The sequence below is a fragment of the Gallus gallus genome, chromosome 3 (genome assembly GCF_016699485.2).
Source record: "Gallus gallus isolate bGalGal1 chromosome 3, bGalGal1.mat.broiler.GRCg7b, whole genome shotgun sequence".
Taxonomy (NCBI): Eukaryota; Metazoa; Chordata; class Aves; order Galliformes; family Phasianidae; genus Gallus; species Gallus gallus.
The window spans coordinates 103,950,786-103,970,221 of NC_052534.1; the positions used below are offsets into that span (position 1 = coordinate 103,950,786).

At 38.7% G+C, this 19,436-nt stretch overlaps 1 protein-coding gene across 1 annotated transcript; it reads right to left on the reverse strand.

Annotated features, from left to right (window-relative positions):
• Positions 1–544: 544 nt before the first annotated feature.
• Positions 545–19,056, reverse strand: WDCPL (WD repeat and coiled coil containing). The gene is made up of 3 exons (XM_040698003.1): positions 16,830–19,056; positions 8,724–8,844; positions 545–4,938 (listed from the first exon to the last, which is right to left on the reverse strand). Exons 1-3 carry the CDS (start codon positions 18,750–18,752, stop codon positions 4,772–4,774), a joined length of 2,211 nt encoding a protein of 736 aa, XP_040553937.1. The 5' UTR covers positions 18,753–19,056; the 3' UTR covers positions 545–4,771.
• Positions 19,057–19,436: the final 380 nt, after the last annotated feature.

The window sequence follows — 19,436 nt, forward strand, 5'->3', positions numbered from 1 at the left end:
ACTGTATGGTGGGTTTTTTTAAGAACAAATTAGGTAAACTGCTTATTAGGTGTTATATATATGTGTGTGTGTGTTCCTACATATATATATATATATATATATATATATATATATATATATATATAGGAACAGGGAGTACTGTGTTGGGATAGAGAGGACTTCTGGCCTACATCTTGGAGAATCAGAGAATCATTACAGTTGGAAAAGACCTCTAAGATGACCAAGTCCAACCCCAACCCACCCCACCCCACCATGCCCACTGCCCACATCCCTCAGTGCCACACCCACGATTCTGAAACACCTCCAGGGACAGTGACCCCACCACCTCCCTGGGCAGCTGTGCCACTGCAGCACTGCTCTTTCAGAGAAGAAATGTCTTCTAATGTCCAACTGAACCTCCCCCAACTTAAGGGCCATCAGCTCTTGTCCTAAGGAATATTGGTCTGATGCTTGCAGTTCTGTGTTAAGACAGGCTATACATTCATTGTCCAAGCTGGGAAAATCAGAAACAGGGAAAAGGAAATTAGGCTTGATTTATGCTGTCTAAATGATTGAAAGTGTGTTAAAAGGAAATTTATAACTGAGATTTTTAGCATGAGTACAGATAGTAATTTTCTGGAGCTTTATTCAAGGGTACCCAGGTCTTTAGTAATAGCGGAGGAAGAAGGGGAACGAATTAGTTGAGGGTCATGCAGTGTTCACTTCATACACCTGCAATGAACTCTGACTTTTTAGTTGTTATGATGAATACCAAAGAAATATTTCACTGTGCAAAGTCAGCATCACAGATTGGCCAACAGGTATTCAATTGACTTTGATTTTGTCACATTACATTTTTATATTGTTTATTATTGTTTTCACTATACTGTTTTCAAAATCAAAAGAGGGGGGGAAAAAAACCCAACCACCTGTCATGTAACACTCCTGTTCTTAGCAGTTCCTCAAGGAGGTGGCAACACAAGGAACCAGAAGACTAAAACAGACACCACATGCTTAACAGCAAAGCTATAGAAAACGTAAGGTAAGTTTCAGCTATAATTTGGAGCAGATTGTACTTGAAAGTAATGATATACCAGCACCTGAAATCACAGAATTACAGAATCACAGAATTGTAGTGGTTGGAACGGACCTCTGGAGATCATCTAGTTCTACCCACTGCTAAAGCAGCTTCCCTACAGCAAGTTACACAGGGAGGCACCCAGGTGGGTCTTGAATATCTCCTGAGAAGGAGATTGCACAACCTCTCTGGAAGCCTGTTCCTGTTCTCTGTCACCCTTACCATAAAGAAGTTCTTCCTCGTGTCTGTATGGAACTTCCTGTGTTCCAGTTTGCGCCCACTGCCCCTTGTCCTGTTGCTGGGCACCACTGAACAGAGACTGGTCCCATCTGCTTGACTTCCGCTCTTCAGCTATTTGTAAGCATTGATCAGATCCCCCCTCAGCCTTCTCTTCTCCAGGCTGAACAGTTCCAGGGCTCTCAGTCTTTCCTCATAAGGAGATGCTCCAGGTCCCCAGTCATAGAATCATAGAATCGCACAGGTTGGACAAGACCTTAAAGATCGAGTCCATCCACAACCTGACCATAGTACCATACTACTAACTAACAACCCTCCACTAAATCATGTTCCTGAGCACCACATCCAAACAGTTTTTAAACACATGCAGGGATGGTGACTCAACCACCTCCCTGGGAAGCCTCATCTCTGTGGCTGTCCACTCAGATCTCTCCAGGATGGAGAGGATGCATATAAACGTATATAAACGTATATAAATATATATAAATGTGCTGGATAAAAATGCAGAAGAATTTAAATGGAAATTCCAATTTTCTGGTATGCTGTTTATTCCCCACAAGGGAAGGAGGAGCTGGTATACCATGAAGTGTTCTGAGTGCCACCGGTATGGCATGTTGAGTGTAACTGTTAAGCTTTGGCTTCTAATTTAAGCCCCAAGGTTCCTTAGCTTTCCTTTGTTTAAATTATGAAAGAGACTTCCCCACAAGGTGACTCTAGGCAGGAGTCAGCACAGGTACTCCCACTGCTCTCCTGGAGGAGCCCAAGTTTTCTGCTGATGACAGAAGAAGCCTGAAAGAGGGCTTTAGCCCCTTCACAACATGGAAGTGACCCCAACAACTCTTCTCTTTTTTCTGTTTTGGCCACTGGTTATAAAATAGCCTTGCTGGAGGAAGGTGAATGCTTCCCAATCTGCGCTTTTCTCCTTTTCACAACCTACGGTCTGCTCAACTGAGCACAGACTCTTTTTCCACATGCATTTTTCATTGTTTGTGCAAAAATCTTCTGTACAGCTTGTGCTTAATAGAACAGTCTCCTATCTCTCTACTTCACTGATTCTCCATCTGTTCTCCATCCAAACCAAAGCTGAAAATTTATCCTCTGCTTTACATAAATTCCTTCTGCACTTCCTCCAGCGTTTTTATTACTTCCAATTTTACATTTACAGCCCTGTGATAGACACTATATAAAATACTTCTGCACTGGACCCCTAAATCATTACCTGTAAACAAATATTTCTTCGCTTAGGAGTCATTTGGTTGTAATTGCATGCATATGATTTAAACATTTTCAATTTGAGTTAGATGTGCATGATGTGTGTTCAGAAGCATGGAAAGTATTGCTGTTTTTTAACTCTATTAATTTTTAATTGATTGTAAAGAACACTTTTCCTAAGCCATCCTGTGCAATTCTGAATGTCCTCAAATGAGAAGTGGGGTTCCCTATTTGTGACTATACTAATTGTGCTGAGTAACAGTAGTGCCTTCAGACAGACTAGTTCCTACTTTGGTCCATGAATCATACAGCAAGGGAAAACAATGTCCCCGAATTACAACAAAAAAAGTTAGTTAAACATCACAGAACTAAGTTTTTGAATATAACAGTCAGCTAGCTATGCCCTGAAACTAATTGTTCTGTCATCTGAAAGTTTGTTGGCCTCCTTTTATCTCCATTGAACCAAACCAAACTTTGATAGCCATTCCGGCGCAGAAGCTCTTTTCATTCCTGTTCTCAACATTCAGATCATTTTGTAGAAAAGTAGTACATAAACAATTCAAATGGTAGTGTGGCAGGCTGACATTGAAATGTCTAGTGATAATTACGAGTTCTGAGGCAGCTTTGATGCATATACTTCCTGATCTGAAGAGTTAACATTTCCCCCCTTTGGTTGCTGTGATGGCACTAAGGCATGAAGATGACAAGATGGGCAACGTGAGTATTCCTCCAACAACAAGGAATCCTTTGGAATAATGCATATCATGAACTCAAAGAAACTATGGAGTACAGATGGAAGTGTGTTGGTGTGTAACCAACCTGGGAGGCTCAGTCCCATTTTTGTTCAGTTTTGTATGTTTGTAGTGCAGATCTGTTCCGTATAACACATATTTTATGTTTCAATAGCCTCATATTAAGAAGACCAACCTGTGGGACTATCACCATTCCCTTTAGAAGGCAATACTTGTCCAAAAAATTTTCCTTTAGTTCTTCCTTTAGTTTAGCCTAAGTATTCCTATAAAATATAACCTTCCATCATTTCTAGTTAATTATAATTTAAGTTTACTTGGCCACAGGCCTATGTATTTTAAACATCAGGTTCTGCTGTGAGACACAAGGATGTTGTTCAACTATATTTTGCTTCTTCAAAATACATTACATCATTTAGATATCTGGCAGTACAAATATGCCCAGCTACATCACACACCTGAGCTTGCAGGCTGGTTAGAATGATGATGTCTTAGTCTCTGGGAAGACATTTGCATGAGAAGGACATTACTTATTTCAATGAATTGAAACTGTTCTCAGGTGTATTTGTATTAGCCCTTGTCTCTGAAAGTGAGGTTCATCTGAATAAATGTAAGTGTCTGTATTCAGAGCAGTCACACCAGCTTGCTTAGCAGCCAGTAGAAAGGAATAGGCACTTAATTACTTATTTGATAGGGATGGTTCACAATGACCAGTATTAGAAACTATGGTAGGACACGAATAATTTGCTATGGGAGTGTTCTCCTTTATTTGTCTGATCATACGTGTGCCTGGATGGAAAGTTCAGCACAGACATCTGCATTTAGCCAAATGACATTTACACTCAATGTCTTTGATCTTTAATTTAGCAGACAAGTTGTTGGTTTTTTTTTTCCTTTCTCTTCAGTGTGCATGTATAAATCTCCATGCTGCGTGAGACAGTGACAGGAGACAGCGATGCAGCCGTATTTGTAGCTGAACATTTTCATGTTAGAATTATGCATTTCTGAAAATGATGCAGGTTTCCATGGGACCCATAGGAACTCCATATAGAGCCAAAAAGTGCTTTCCCTTCTCTTTTTGCAGTTTTCCTTAGCATAAATGCTCATTAGTAGCGCTTTCTCCAGCTTTTGTGTAGGCTGTACTCCCATACTGGTTAGGCTGGTTTTTACTGCATAATTTTTAGCATACTGTTGTTTCTCCCAAAACGTCCTGACCACAATTAGAGGCTTGTCACTGCTCCAGTCCACTGGCAGTCATTAATAACAAAACGTTATTAATAACAATTAATAACACTGGCAATAACTCCATTCTAGCTCTGATCATCCCAAAGAAATCATAAGGGTGTAGTCAACCCTAGGACTCAGCTATTGTGTGACAGTGCCACAGATTTTAGTCCAAATTATATTGAAAGTAGTGAAGACAGCTTTCTAGTCACTCAGTGTCTGATACCACAGAACGTCTCTGTATTGCTTTAGCAAAACAAAAAAGGGATCATTGGTGCTCTCTGGTGAGTGCTTATGTCACTCTGCTTGGTGGCTGCATTAAACTGCCCTTTTTGTAGGTGTGGCGACCGCAGACTTCTGAACTGTCAGCTCCATCCCTTATGATTATGTCCTGTCTTGCTTTGAATATTAATGGCACAAAGCCATCCTTGTCTGCAGTGAGCACGATCCAAGAAGAGCCTAGAAAAATTAAGCAAAAAAGAAAATGAGAGAAAAGCTCTGGTTATATAAATTGTACAGAGATGTTTTAAAACAGTCATCCAGCACATGAGCAGAGCGGGCTTCTTTTTGCACTAACCCTCGTTAACCTAATGGCATTAAGTCCTGGCAGCCCGTGCTAAACACACCTTTGTGTAAATGCAAAGGGAGGTGAGATGAAAGCTCTTGAAAGTTTTGAGGCATTTTGTCCCTCATTGAAATTAAGTGGATAAAACACACATATCTTTGCCAGTTCTGATAAACAATGAGTATCTCCACTTTCTGAAACCTCAGACAGCCTTTCCATGCCAACTTTGATCCACCTCTGCTTCTCCCATTTGCTCATCTGCTGTACCCAAACAATGAATCACAGAGTCACAGAATTGCTGGGATTGGAAGTCTTTAGCCATTGCTACACACCACTGAAAAGAGCCTGGTCTCATCCAATTGCCTCCCACACTTAGGTATTTATGAGCATTGATCAGATCCCCTCTCAATCTTCTCTTCAGATCCAGGTCTCCCAGCCTTTCCTTATACAGGAGATGCTCCAGGCCCATTATCATCTTTATTGCCCACCGCTGGACTCCTTCTAGGAGATGGTAAAGAAAATGGTTGTGTTGTATTTATTCTAGAGGGAAATAGGGGTTTTCTTCTCCCACACTAAGCCAAGGCTGTGCAGTATGCTTACAAATTCATATAGCAAATGGAAGGAAGTTACATCTCAATGATTTACAGAATTGATATTATAAAATTTTTCATCCTTTAATTATTAATCAGAACTTTTCATAGAGAAGAGATTGAACAAAATTCAAATAATATTTTTAATGTTTTTTTTTTCCTGAAAAAAAAAAAGGGGGACAAGATTACATGAAAAAGACATCAAAATCATTCAGGTTTACTTTCTATATTGCAGAGAAAAAGAAATTAAACTTAACCCTTCGATTTTACCTTCCTTTGAAAGTGAGTTTGAAAATGAAGCAATATGTACTGTTTTTTTCTCTAGTGATTCATCTGTTTCCTGTTGGAGTGGTTATTGCAGCTGTTACAGGAAATTCTGTCTTTTGTTCAGTTTGACATTTTGTGGAAAGGACAAAAATGAAAACAAACTGTAGCAGCTGGTAAGCACTGCGGGAGCCTTCTTGTCACACACTGTTCTTAGAGAGTATGATCCTGTCATCGCTGGGTGCTGGCATTGGCTGGGATTTGAGGTGAAGAAAGCCTTGTTACAGTTGTCCAAATTTTTAATTTGGGGGCGTAAAACTGTTTTTAAAAAGAATGTGGAGTAAGAAAATGTAGGGGATATAGGCTTAGTTTTTGTCATTCGTAATGAACCATGTTACTGGACTAAGCAAATCTCTCCTCCTTATACCATTAACAGAGCACCTTTCCAGGCTGCTGCGCTATTCCACGCTGTCATGTCACCTGTTACATCATAAGAAGATTGTCATTCCCAACCACGAATCTTTAATCTTCTGCTCTTAATACTTTCTTTCTAATTCTGGACAGTCTTCAGAATCTGAAAACAATGGGCCTAGAAGTGGAAATTCTGCCATCCAAACTGGTAGTTACGTTGGTGGTTAAATTGATAAAGCATATTCTCATACTCTCAAGAGTATTTGTCATACTTTTAGGACTTTTTATTTTCACCTGTTGAAACATTTGAACTTCTCTGTGTAATTGGTAACACTTGCTTTGAAGCATAACCCATGTAATATATATATTGAAGGTAGGAAAATTTTGTGTTGAATACATTTTCCTTTTGTTATGCAAAGTTCTTATATATACCATGATAACCTTCAGAAAATAGTGACTTGTGTGTGCTAATACCAGGGCTCTATATGGCAGGTTATATTTAGCACAGGTAATGTTATTATAGTTCCTGGACTTAACATACACACGATGAGGCCAAGTTCATTGCTTTTATAACTGTTATGATCTTAGTAGCTTTGCTGTGGGCATGAATTTGGTCTGCAATTATCAAGTTTAAGTATATATTGATAGTTAAAAAAATGCAGGACTGTCTCTGCAGTATAAGCACACTCTTGATTACATCCCTTTTAATTGTAAAATGTTAATGGATGGGAGTGACATTTTTAAACAAGAAAATTAATATTCAAGCCTAGAAGCAAATGAAAGGTTTAGGAATTCAAACCTCTACTGGTCATAAGTGAATGAAGAGATACATAACAACCTCTGCCCAGAACCTGATAGTTCTTCAGGATTATGGTGAGTTTCAGAGTGATTCTTGATTCAGTCTTTCTTTCTGCTGTCAACACATTTGATTTATGAAACACCAAGCAGCACAATGAACAAGGCAGAGGAGCATGTTAGGGTGCTGAAGTCTAACTCAGGAAATTGTGGAGTGGAGTTCTACTAACTTAATATTCAATCATCCCATAGAGCTGAAAATAGACCTTCTCCAGCCCATCATTTATCATTTTCATACTGAATAATGGGCCATGAAAACCTGTTTTCATTATGGGTATTTCCTTCCAAAATCAAGAAGTGGAAATATAAGCCAAAAATTACGTTCTTCTTGCCCTGCAAAAGAGAGCATTATCTACATTGCATTATCACAGAAGCCTGCTGGGAAATAGTTCAGTCCTCTGCAGCAAGTGAAGGATTTTTATCATAGAATCACAGAATGGCCTGGGTTGAAAGGGACCACAATGATCTTTGGGTTTCAACCACCCTGCTCTGTGCAGGGTCGCCAACCACCAGACCAGGCTGTCCTTTTTATATCGGCCTTCACTGCACTGTACAGTCAAGAGAGATTGCTGACAAAAATAGAAGCCGCTTATCCTTATATTTTGGAGCAACTCTCAGAAAGCCAGGGAAAAACTGAAATATCCCAGTATGCCTAGGTTAAAGGCACTTCCCTGATCTGCAGTATATATGTAGTCTTCTTATCAATTAGCCTATTACACACCAGTCGTTGCTGATAACTGTCATCATTTGGAAAATTACAGTGTAGTATTACTGTCCTTTTCATTTTGCTTTCACCAGGAGTCAAATTCAGCTCTCGTGAGACGGGGTGTACTGACTGAGCCGACGGGTTTCAGCCTGTCAGGGTCTAAGGGCCAAGACAGTGAGTTATTTGTGGATCTCTCTGTGTGGAAACAATGCAAGCAGATCATAATTACAGCCAATACTTTGTACCTCAGGATCATGATCTATCTAGGCTGAGAAGAGAAAAGCCATTAGAGGTATTATAGATAACTGGCTAAGAAAAATTATCTGTATATTGCTGAGAAAGTAGCTTGCGTGAACAGAGACAAGGTAATTCAGCAACCAGTCTGGGGCTAGGTATTCCCTAGTGGCATCTGCATTTATAAGTTAATCAGTGGTGCTGGTAAACGTGTGATGGGAAAATTGGAACACTGAGCTTTACTGTTTGTCTTAGATTAAAATAATCCCAAATGCTACATGATACATGTCTGTCACATTCTGAGAATGAATTTTCTTCCAGCCTATTCCTTATTGTCAGGTGTGGGACATGTTGTGAAGATAGAAAAGGCAGAATGCCAAAAGTTCTCATAAGGAAGTATTTCTATTTCCATATAATGCAGTGGACTAATTATTTTCTCAGCCTTCCTCTGCAGAGGCATCCAACATATCACGGTGGTAATAGGTACTTCTGCAATAACTTAGCATTTAAGTGAATTTAGCTATCACCATTTGCTACAGTACGGGATAATTACCACAAATGCCTCATTTACACTAAAAATCTCAGTAGAAACCAGATACTAGAAATAGAAAGAACGTACCATGTTTCATTTCAATAATGCTCAGGTCAAACAGCTGCTGGACTAAATTCAAGTGGATCTTGCCATCACAGAGGAGAACATCTTTTGTTTCTTCAGTAACTGCTCCATTTGAAAAATTTTTCTTCAAACACACACATGTAAAAAAAAAAGATCTTGTTAAAGGCTTAGATATTTTACTGGAGTTCTTTTAACCATTCCTCTACTCATAGTCCTTTCAGTTCTTTAATAATTTTGCTTTTTTTTTTTCTCTCTGTCACTGCTACAGTTTATCAATGGCACAATCTTATAGCCCCATGTGAAGAGGCATTTGCCTCCTTGGTTTTTGCTTTTTCTTCTTACGCAGCTCAAAACTGCATGGTCTGGGACATGCAATGTATGAGGCCACATGTACTTGTGTCCATTGGGCTCTTCTGCCCTTATGGTCAATTCAGTGAAAGGGAATATATCATAACTAGTAGAAAGTTGCTTAGATCTTACACTGCCAAAGCGAGTGCTTTGCTCAGTATCAGTGGTATGTGTGGGTGTTTATGACAATCATCGTTCAGCTATTCCACCCCAGTAAAATCCCCCATTTCTGGCACAGAGAGAATTTCACAGAGACAATCTCTTTGTAAAGCTGTCACAACAAGGTAGCTTGCAAACTGTGTGGCTTTTTTTTTTTTTTTAAATAGAGAATATATGGATTTACGTCCCTGGAAGTTGCTCTAACATTCACTAAAAAATACACTTTAAATATAAAGGTGGCATAGTTGGGGTGGCATTCGTGATGTTTATCTGGTCTTGAGAATTGACACCATTATGTTCTGTCATTCAGATTACTACAAAGTGCAAGGACCACAGAATAGCTCAGTTAATATAAGTATGGAATGAATATATATTTGCATTTACAATTTCCCTATTATCTTTTGAAAGTCATTCTTAAACATTAAAACTCTTCCAGTGACTTAATACCATTATAAAAATATTTGAGTCAGCCATTTGCTTCTAAATAATCCTACTCTACTTTTGTTCTGCCAATTTCATTTGGATCTTTCCTCTCCGTGCTTTCCACCAACATAACAGAACTTCTTTGTCATTTTTATGTCTCTTCAAATTATGTAACATGATATTCTATTGAATCTAAATACAATTAAAATTCAGTGGACTGAATATTCAGCACGAGCACATGCATTGCATTTGGATTCCAAAGATGCTATTTTCCTGTACAGGTATTTCATTGGTACAAAGCTTTTCATTGCTACATAAAATGGATCAGTATATCTAACAACTACTTCATTTTCCTGATCTCAGGATGAAATACCAGAGTTTATTCAGACTTGTACCTCAGTTAATGAATTATAAAAAGAGGTGGGCTTCAACTGAGACAGGTACCGAAGTGGTTTTTTTCATTACATATGCATCAGCTCAAAAACAATCAAAAAATGATATAGCTGTGCCTCCGTTGAGTTGAAAGCAGTTGAGCGGACATGGATAACTTTGTTCTAGTATGATTCCTACTTAACCATGCAAGTTATTTTAATGGTCTTTAGAACTAGAAGACATTTTTTGCATATACAAAACTACATGGTATTTCTTTTTTATTCTTTCCTATGGTTTTACAGTTCTTCAAGTACAGACATCAAAGGTTACATTTCAGAGGTGCTTGTCTTTCATCACTTCTGGGCCTTCATATTGGCTCTTCTCTTTGTGCTATACTCCTGCTCATCAAGGTAAACTTGATCACATTTACATTTTATCTTTGTCTGCTGACAAATTCTCTCAGATCAAGATTTTTTCTTTTTCCCTCTCCTGTGTTAGTTTCTTTTGTTTAATGTTTGGTTTAAGTGATGATAACATTTCTCTTTGAGGAATATGTTCATACACATGTGTTTTCTTGAGAGCTATGTAACTGCTTTTATTCTCTTTTTATAGATGATCAAACCATTACACCAGAAGATTAAGAGATTTACTCAAGGTCATGCAGGTAATTTGCGACAAATTTAGAAGCATAGATGAAATCTCACTTTAGTACTTGCCATTTTCATGCCTTAACCCAACAACAATTTTCTAGTCAAATCTAAATGTAATCATCCACTTCCTAAAATACGTATCTGTTTTGCAGTGCTGCTATTAATCTCTGGTAGAAGCCAGAGGACTTGCAAATTTCATATTAAAAGCCCTTACTGTTGGTTGTTTCATTCTAAACCAAAGTTTATTGGTGTACTTAGCACACATTAACCACAGAATAAACAACTATATTTCCTCATACTCGAGCGGATACTTTCAGATAAAGTTTCTGTAGCCAAATTCCTGTAGTCTCTCAGGTCCAGCCCTCCCTCAACAAAAATCCAACAGAAACAAACCATCAATTCAACAATTGTTTCCCTTCATCTGTGTCAGCCTGCCCCTCGATCATTTTTTACAGGCTACAAAGGATTTTCTGGGCTGCAGCCAGCTGGTCACAGCGTTGCCAATCTGTCATTCAAAATTCTTGTTTTGGAACACAAATATATATGGGAAAAAAATAATTTACTACGGCAAAAGAAACAAAAAGGTTCCTGGATGAGGTGCTGTACACTACATGACTGCACAATAAATAACCTTCTTTTATAACTTTTTTTGCATCCCGCTGAGCAGCCAGCTAGTTCTGCCTCCAGGGCCTTCTCTCTGTGTATCTTTTGTTTTCTAACTCACAGCCTACAATTACCTGGATGCAAAGATCATCTTCGTGAACTTAAATTCAATGACATACTACCAACAAAAAATGTTTTGTACTAACATTGGGTTAGTAATTGCATGCAGTTTGAATGTGTTTTTCTTGCACATGGATGTCTAGAAATGTAACTGCACTCCAGATGAAGCCTCACACTGCATTGCTTTCTGTATCTACCTCCCCAAAGCAAGTATTCACTTAACACATGCAAGCCTTTCTCAGTGGTTTCCAGACAGTGAGTATCCAATTTACAGCAGCAATTTTTGCTCTTAATACTGGTATTTCCACTATGCACTTCAAACTAGTTCATTTCAATCCATTTTTATTATTCTAGTTGTTAAAGTCATCAAATTACAGGTGTGATATCTTGATCCTCTATTGAAAATACTACCAACATTAGGCCATAAGGAGATTTTAATAGCTTGTCTTGAGAGCGGTTGGCGACCCTGCACATAGCAGCGGGGTTGAAACTAGGTGATCACTGTGGTCCTTTTCAACCCAGGCCATTCTATGATTCTATGAAACTTTTAGATCAGCCTGAAGATCAATCATAGGCAAATCAACAAGTAAATTTATTCCATTTTCTCTTATATTAATACGATCATTTACAATACTCCTTCCAGCCAATTTTTAACCATAGAATCACAGAATCACAGGGGTTCGAAGAGACTTTGAGAGGTCAGAGTCCAACCCCTCTGCTAAAGCAGGTAACCATCTTACACTTCCTCTATTAATCCCAATTCTCTGCTGTCAAACCAATAATTATCCTGATGGCACAATTTTGAGTGCTGTGCTGAACCACAGATATTTTAAATATTCTTCATGTCTTTTGTGTTAATAATCTGTTCTTTTACAAAGGATAAGTATCAGGTTAGTCAATCCTATCTATGGACTGTTAGATGAAGAAGGGCTGTAGTTACCTAGAACTCTGTTTTCTTTTTCTTACACCCTTGGTTTCAGCTCTTTGGTTTGTATTTCATTGAAATTTCAGTTGTGATGCCTTAGTACCTATTAGTCAGCTCGCTCTTGCTTTGCCCCAGCACTCATTGCGTCGGATGCAAGACAACTGTCAAATCACATAGACATGAGGGATCTGACCAAGAAGGCAATGAAAGATCATTGAATGGCTGAGGAAGAACACTGAAGAGGAATAAGAATTGTGACTTCTGATATTTAAGGTACTGCCTGTCTGCAAGCTTTGTGCAGCATTGCTACAGGTACCACCCATGAAGTTTGGTGGCCTGGACTGCTTCCCTTTCCTGTCATCAGTTCCACTTTTGGTGGATCCTGATTTTATTTTGGTGGAGTTCTCAGTATCTCTGCAAGCCCTTAAGTGGTACATTCCATCTGCAACCCTAATTAACCTGTGAGAGAAGTATAAGCCTGTCAAATGTTTAAGTTGGAAGAGATTTGAGGTGCTCAGGGGTGCTTAAATCCCAGTGCAGTTTGCATTTATAGCACACAGAAGGACTTCAACTCTTCCAAGGATACAATGCTAGGACTTCTCTGCTCTTGGTTCCCTGTTGATAGTTCTACAATTAATGTTTCGGGTGTCTCGTTATCTAAGATACACCTTATTCCGTCATGCATGTGCTTCTGTGATCTTCAAGTACTGTGTTTTTAAAAAAAGAAAAAACCTGAATCTTAACTTTCTTTCAGTACAAAAACTTGGCTGCATTTTTGACATATTCCTTCATCTTTTGTGTTTATGTATCTGACAACCAAATGATCTGGCCTAATAAAAGGTGTCACATCTCCTGTACAGACCCTGCTTGTCTGCTATTGATCACTTTCACAGCAGTGTCGTCAGAATTTGTTCTTAACAGATTCTTCAACCTTTGCTCAGAATGTTGTCTGTGCATTAATCACACCTCGTCTTGACCACTGCAGGTCTTTTATGGTCATCCTAAATCTCTCCCTTCTAAACTTCAAGATGACTAGTTCTTACTCTGGGGAGCAGTCAGAACACCTTCCTCTTCCATCATTTTCATGACTTACTTTCTATTGCTCAACTCAAGTCAAAATTGCCCTTTGGATTTTCATGAGATTCATGCTCTTCTTACAACTGATCACTGAAGTCTGGTTTCTCCTTATGTCTTTGCTCACTTCACTGTCACCATTATGCAGTCCTCCTCCTTTCTCTCTACTCCATATATTTGTATCAAAAAAAAAAGAAAAAAGTAGTGTGATGTGTTTGGACCCCTTCTACTCATCTCCCAGCTCTGCATAAAAATTCTTTACTTCATAGCCGACCTTGTCGATAAAATTTCCTACAGTGAGTTATAGAAAGATATTATAAAAGGACAAATTGATGTGTATACGATTGTTGGCCAAGGTTAAGAAAGGGAAATCCTGGTGACTAATTGCTGAAAAGAAATTTATTTCCAGTTTAATCATGAAATATATGCTTTCAGAGATACAGATTTTTGACATAATACTGCTTGTGAGCAAAATGTAGGAGTTTTACGATACTCCTCAGATGAAAAAGAATCTTACTCCTTCTGGAGAGGTTTGCCTAAATGCCATTATTTTCAAATCCAGATTGGCTTTATTTCCACTGTAATTAGCTTTTGAATGAGGCTAGTTTAAATATTCTGCAGCTGTTTCTTTTCTGGGAGATGGATGAGAAAATGGATAAGAAAAGTATGAAAAGTATCTTTTTTTTTTTTTTTCCAAAATGAAACAGAAATAAATTCTCTCTCTTCTTTTTTTCATGTTAAATAATATCTTCTTATTGCATCTGTCTGTCTGCCCTCCCACGCTAGCCTGAATCACAAGTCTGTATGTGATGAAAGAGCAATAATATTTGCTTTTCAGGGTTGAATGATCAAATCACCTCTGGTGGCTGAATGCTATTACACAAGTGATAGTGCAGTGACATTTCCGAAGTGTGAGTGATCATGTTTTTCTTTTATGGCCGTGGGCTACAAAGCATATAAATTCTGGTAGTACTGCACGGACATGACTTCAGAGAAGTTATGGGCAGGGTAGCACTAACAGGATAAACAAAGGTTTTGAAGACTATTTAGTAAGCAGACATTATGAATTATTAAGTAACATACATTCTGGTTTATGTTAGGGTTTTCTAAGCAGAACTGGAATCTTCCTGTGTGTCAATACTGCTTCTGCATAGCAGTGTTCATAACTGACTGTTAATTATTGCTGCTTTTTTTTCTATACTGTTTTAAACTTCTATGTTTGTAATGTGTAAATGTGTGTAAATGTGGTTATGTAGTACTGATCATTATACTTGATAGCACAAAAGATTTCTCAGTCAAGATTGGGCCTCTGCTGTGCTGAGGATTATGCAAACACTTAAGAAGACACAGACTTGGCACAAAAAGTTGACAGATAATGGCCATATTATTGACTGGACTGCAGTGTTCCTGAAGTTCAGAATGTTTTCCACTGGCTGATATTTATATCATAAGGCAATAAAGCTATTTCCTGACTCTCTGCACTGTGAACAGCGCCTGGCTGGAACCCACAGCCCAGCTGCTCTCTGAGCTCCCGGAGCGCTAATCAACTCCTGGAGGAGAATCAAGGTTCAGATGTCTCAATCCAAAGTAATCAAAACAACTATTTTCTGAAAAAAATATTAGCTGCCTATGAAGCAAATATTTCCTTCTCTGTCTGGAGACCTTTTTGCCATCAGTCTATTTTTCATTATCTTTTGGCATCATTTTGTGATCCTGTTAGATTTCAGAAGAGGAGCAGAGCTATGCAAAGCATTAAAAGTGAAGCTCAAACAGAAAAGCTATGTGTTTTGGAAAGCCATGAAGTGGCACTTTTTCTGAGTCATTATATTGTAGTACTAGAAGGGCTTTCTTCTGGCTCAATGCGAAATTAACCTGCTTAGATAAATAAGAGACTGCTTTTCTAAATGCAGTTAGTCTGGCAGTATCTCAGGCCCACTGGTTTTATTATCTTTGTCTCATTCCCAAAGAGAAAGAACAGAGAATTATTTCTTACTGCATGTGTAAGTCAACATGTGCACAGTGAATTCAGATCTTAGATTAATGTTAGGTGTCACAAGCAGAACTTCTCTTTGGAAAGGTTAATCCCATTGAATCCAAGAGATAGAGCTGCTTGTAAAATAAATAAGTTGATTTATATTAAGAACACAGAATTAATTTGAACATGCTGGAGAACAGAAGAGCATGCTTCTTGGCAAACAAAATCCTAAATTATTTTCAAAAGGCATCTTGCTTTTTTTCACCAGAATTCATATAATATATCAAAGTTACAATACTAATTCAAATCAAAAGCTTTGCTTTTATCCAGCCTACTTAGCTTACTAGAATCTGCTACAATGCCAAGTGAACAATTGCTAAGAACTAATGAATGTTTTTGAATGGAGTCATGGTTCCCTTAATGAGCGTTTAAGAAGGGATATTTAGATGTCTGTATTACCCTTCCAAGTGAAAGGAGGCTGTATAGCTGAGAGTCAAATCTGTTTAAGAAACAGGTACTTTGGCATCATCACTATGAAATAAATGTATTACTTGGCATAACTCTGCTTATCTTGTAATAGATCCATTTGAAATTGGCATCAACATCCTGAAAGGAACCCCAGTTTTAGCAGCAACACAACTAGCATTAGCACGACCAAAACTATTATCATTATAACATTGATATTACTGCTAATAATACCAAGAATTATAGCAAGAAATAATTGCATGGTCTGTTCCCAAGTTGAAATTCTCATTGAAGCCAGTAGGAATTTTGCCAAAACAAGGGTGGGATAGGAACATGGTGATTTGACATTCATATCTTTATTTAATGAAATGATAATTACATACTGACAGATTTTTTTCTGAAAATTTGAAGTGATAATACTTGCAAATTGATTATGTCCAGCTGTGTAAAGATTAGCAGTGAGACAAGTAGAAATAAGCCAACTTTGTATCATCTGCGTCTGAATTGTCCATAAATTGAGATTCACTGCTTTGTTTCAGCCTTCATGAGAGTCTATCTACCTTCAAATTTAGGATTTGAGCTTAGGTTTGAATTGGTTATGTTTCTAGTGGGGATGTCTAATTATGGCTACTTGTAGGCTCATCTCTGCACTAAGCTAGCACATAAGTCTTTTTTGTACATCATTAACTGCATGGCTGTTCTCTTAATTGATAGCTGCACCCAAAATCAGCTACTATGCAAGACTGTTTTGCTAAGAAGTTGTGCAAAGGAGACACAGACCTGTTTGAAATATGCTCTAAGTCACTCACAACATCCTGTTTCAATAATAAACTACAATCCCACTTTAAACTAAGCTTGATGCCAAACTCGGTTTACATTTCTCACAAGTTTACAAGAATCAAACTGCATCTTCTTGTTTTTAAGTGATACAAATACAAGATAGTTTAAAACATCAGTGCCCCATCGCAGTGTTTTTAAGTTGATGAAAAATTTACCTGGTAAGTGATATGAATGACCGGTGGTTCTTGTGAACTTGGGTAGGCTAAAGATACCCTTCTCCCGTTCTTAGCAAAGTCTGTTATTTCAGAAAGACTCAGCTGTAAGTCATTGAAACTGCCACAGAGTCTCTCTAAATTTCTAGATATGTGACTCATGCCTCTTTCACTTGGCAAATTGTTGTTTTTAGGAGAACTTGATGTTTCTTCAATTACATTGAACTGCACTTTAGGAGAAGCTGGTCTGCTGGAAAGCCTGCTAGCTGTTCCAAAACCAAGAAGAGCCATTGAACGATTGATAGGTTCAGCATCCAGAGTTTCCAAGGCAACAGAGGGGTCACCCGGGAGCTTTTTCTCATCCAAGTCACTAACACTTGATGAAGAGCTCTGCTCATAACTAGGGCTCTTCACTTCTTCGATGAGTCTTCTCCTGCCGCTGGGAGATTGAATAACTGTACTTCTTGGTATTAGCAGGTCTCTGCTTTGATGTTGGTCTTCTGTGGCAAGGTTTTCAAAGAACTTTCTTTTTCCAGGTATGTTCACAGACGATACAAAGTTATAAAGCATATGCTGCTTAGTGTCTGGCAGCGTTGTAGCATCTTCTTCCAGCATCAGTTCTTTGATCATCAAGCGCATTACATACCTGTCCGAACTTGAAGATGGAATAAGACTCGGCTCAGGGAACTTTTGCTTCCCGATTAATATTAATAGGAGTTTATCTGTCAAAAAGCATAAACCTTTTGGTCTTTCATTTTTTTCCAGCTGGATTTGTTGAATATGGGGCATGCAGGAAGAGGTTACTGAATACACCAAAACAATGTTAGAAGTATTAGAGGCTACTGCCACAATCTGAGCTCTCAGGTCAAAAGCCATTATATCAGGAACCAGAATACCTGGGATGTTGACTTTTCTGGTGGTGGTTACCTTCCTTTCAAAAGTCACCAAGATCAGGTAAGAAGAATCTTGACCATTTATTGCTGCAGAGTCTTTGCGTTTCAGAGTAATAAGAGGACTGGGATCAGACCGACGGTGGTTTGCAAGGATGTGGGTTAAATCCAAAGGACCTGATGAAGAAGAAGCTACTGAATCAACTGTGCCTGATCTATCGGAGTCTGTGGACTTTCTTCGCAAGTCCATGGAGTATTCTTCATCACCAAGTGCTGTAGTAGACTGCGAGGTTAAGGAGCTAGTGTCAGCACCAGATGGCATATCAAATGTAATGCCCGCGTTCAAACCACAGATATTATCTAAAGGAAGCTCAGTAGCTACAGCAATTTGGAAATCCAGTGTGGCTTCTATAGCACAGATATAGCCTCCCACATCAAACACTGGACAAAAGGAGCAGGCGTTTAGAGTTTTTTGAGCATCATCCCATATATAGGAATGCAGGGCACTACCTATAGCAACTACTAAGCGATTACCATCCTTAGTCCAGCAAGCACAATGAATAAGCCCACTGCTTTTGATATCTGCCTTAACTCTGGTATTGTCCGTTCGAACAGTGTGCAAGACTGAAGCATCTCTTTTTGTAAGGACAGCCAAGACCTCCTTTTTTGGATGCCACACACAGCCCTGGGAAAGCAATGGGAACGGCTCACCGATTTCACAAGTCTGAGAAATCAAGGGTTTGTTTTTCTCCGTGGTGCTGTGGCCCAGCCGCCAAACGCTAACATGCTTTTTATGCTGAACAGCAAGCAGAGCTGGGGTTTCTGTAGAGCAACACGGGCCCCAGTAAAGCCCATGCACATGTTCAAATTGACCGACAACACTTGAGTCTCCAAACTTCAGCTCTCCATTATGATAGTATAAAGCAGTCAGTATCACTTGCTTCCCATCTGTCCAGGCAATTCCATGCACAGGATGGATGGCTTGGTATAAAGCATTGAGGCCGGTTCTCAACAGTTTCGCCTTTCCCAGCTCCATATTTTTAGGCTCTCTGTCTGTTAAAGATGAGAATCCATGGAATTCATTTGCAGGTCACGATCAGGAAAAAAATATCTTTTATTTCCTTCCCTTCCTTTGCAGAATGAAGCTGTTTTGTTTTTTCCTTTTCTGCTAGTTGTCGAAGAGCCTGTCTTGTGAACTCCTTCCCAGTAAGCCTGCAGCTGCTCTTCTAAGTATAAATCCATGTCAAAGCTGCTTTTGCTATGTCTTTTCCTGGGAGGAGTTATCATCTTCATGTGATGCCTAACAAGGTTTAACCAATTACTGGACGTTTTTGTAGGAGTCTATTTTTAACTCTTTACTGCTGGGTGTATCTTTAAAAATAGCATTCTAATACCTTGACCTTCACTGACTGAAGGTGTTTGGTGAATAGTGGAGAGAGATCATATACTGTTAAACCTAAGCATTAAGCTACAGCCTGAAATAATGACCTAACACTTCTTTCAACCAGCCTTTGAAGGGTAAAAGAAGATTTAAATACATCCGAGAGCTGCACAAAGCAGATTGCAATCTCCAATGGATAGTACATTTCAGATATCTAAGGCCTCAGTGGCTATGAAATGAAGGTAGAAGAGAGAAATTACATTCTGTTCTGCTAGTAATTATAGGAAGATGAAGGAAGGTGAAATTAAAAAAAAAATTAAAAGACAAATATTCTCAAAG